The sequence below is a fragment of the Pterocles gutturalis genome, unplaced genomic scaffold, assembly GCF_000699245.1.
Source record: "Pterocles gutturalis isolate BGI_N339 unplaced genomic scaffold, ASM69924v1 scaffold10921, whole genome shotgun sequence".
In the NCBI taxonomy this organism is placed as follows: domain Eukaryota; kingdom Metazoa; phylum Chordata; class Aves; order Pterocliformes; family Pteroclidae; genus Pterocles; species Pterocles gutturalis.
The window spans coordinates 9,711-9,982 of record NW_010100409.1 but is presented as its reverse complement, the minus strand read 5'-3'; the positions used below and the strand labels follow the sequence as shown (position 1 = coordinate 9,982).

At 62.1% G+C, this 272-nt stretch overlaps 1 protein-coding gene across 1 annotated transcript in view; it reads right to left on the bottom strand.

The window, feature by feature from the left end:
* Positions 1-7: 7 nt before the first annotated feature.
* Positions 8-272, bottom strand: part of LOC104466322 (opioid-binding protein/cell adhesion molecule homolog) — a gene marked incomplete at its 3' end in the record, with an annotated part of 7,996 nt that continues 7,731 nt past the window's right edge. The window contains exon 4 of the mRNA XM_010079706.1: positions 8-102. Within this exon, the coding sequence (XP_010078008.1) occupies positions 8-102 (95 nt within the window). The remainder of the gene's footprint in view (positions 103-272) is intronic.

Genomic DNA, 272 nt, shown 5'->3' with positions numbered 1-272 from the left:
TGACAGTGGGCTCCGGTCTCCCGAAGGCCAGGCACATGAGCGTCACGCTGCTGCCCTCGTTCACGGTGATGTCCGACGAGATGTTCACAATCTGCGGGGGCACTGCGAGAGACAACCCACACAAAAGGCCCTGTCAACTCCCAACCTTGCTGAGCCCTGCCCGGACCACGGCTCCCAATCAACCAGGACATTCAAACAGTCACCTTAGGCCCCTCGCCACAAATCGGCATCCACCCCGTCGCGCCGACGGGGCGCCAACCCCATGTCTCCAA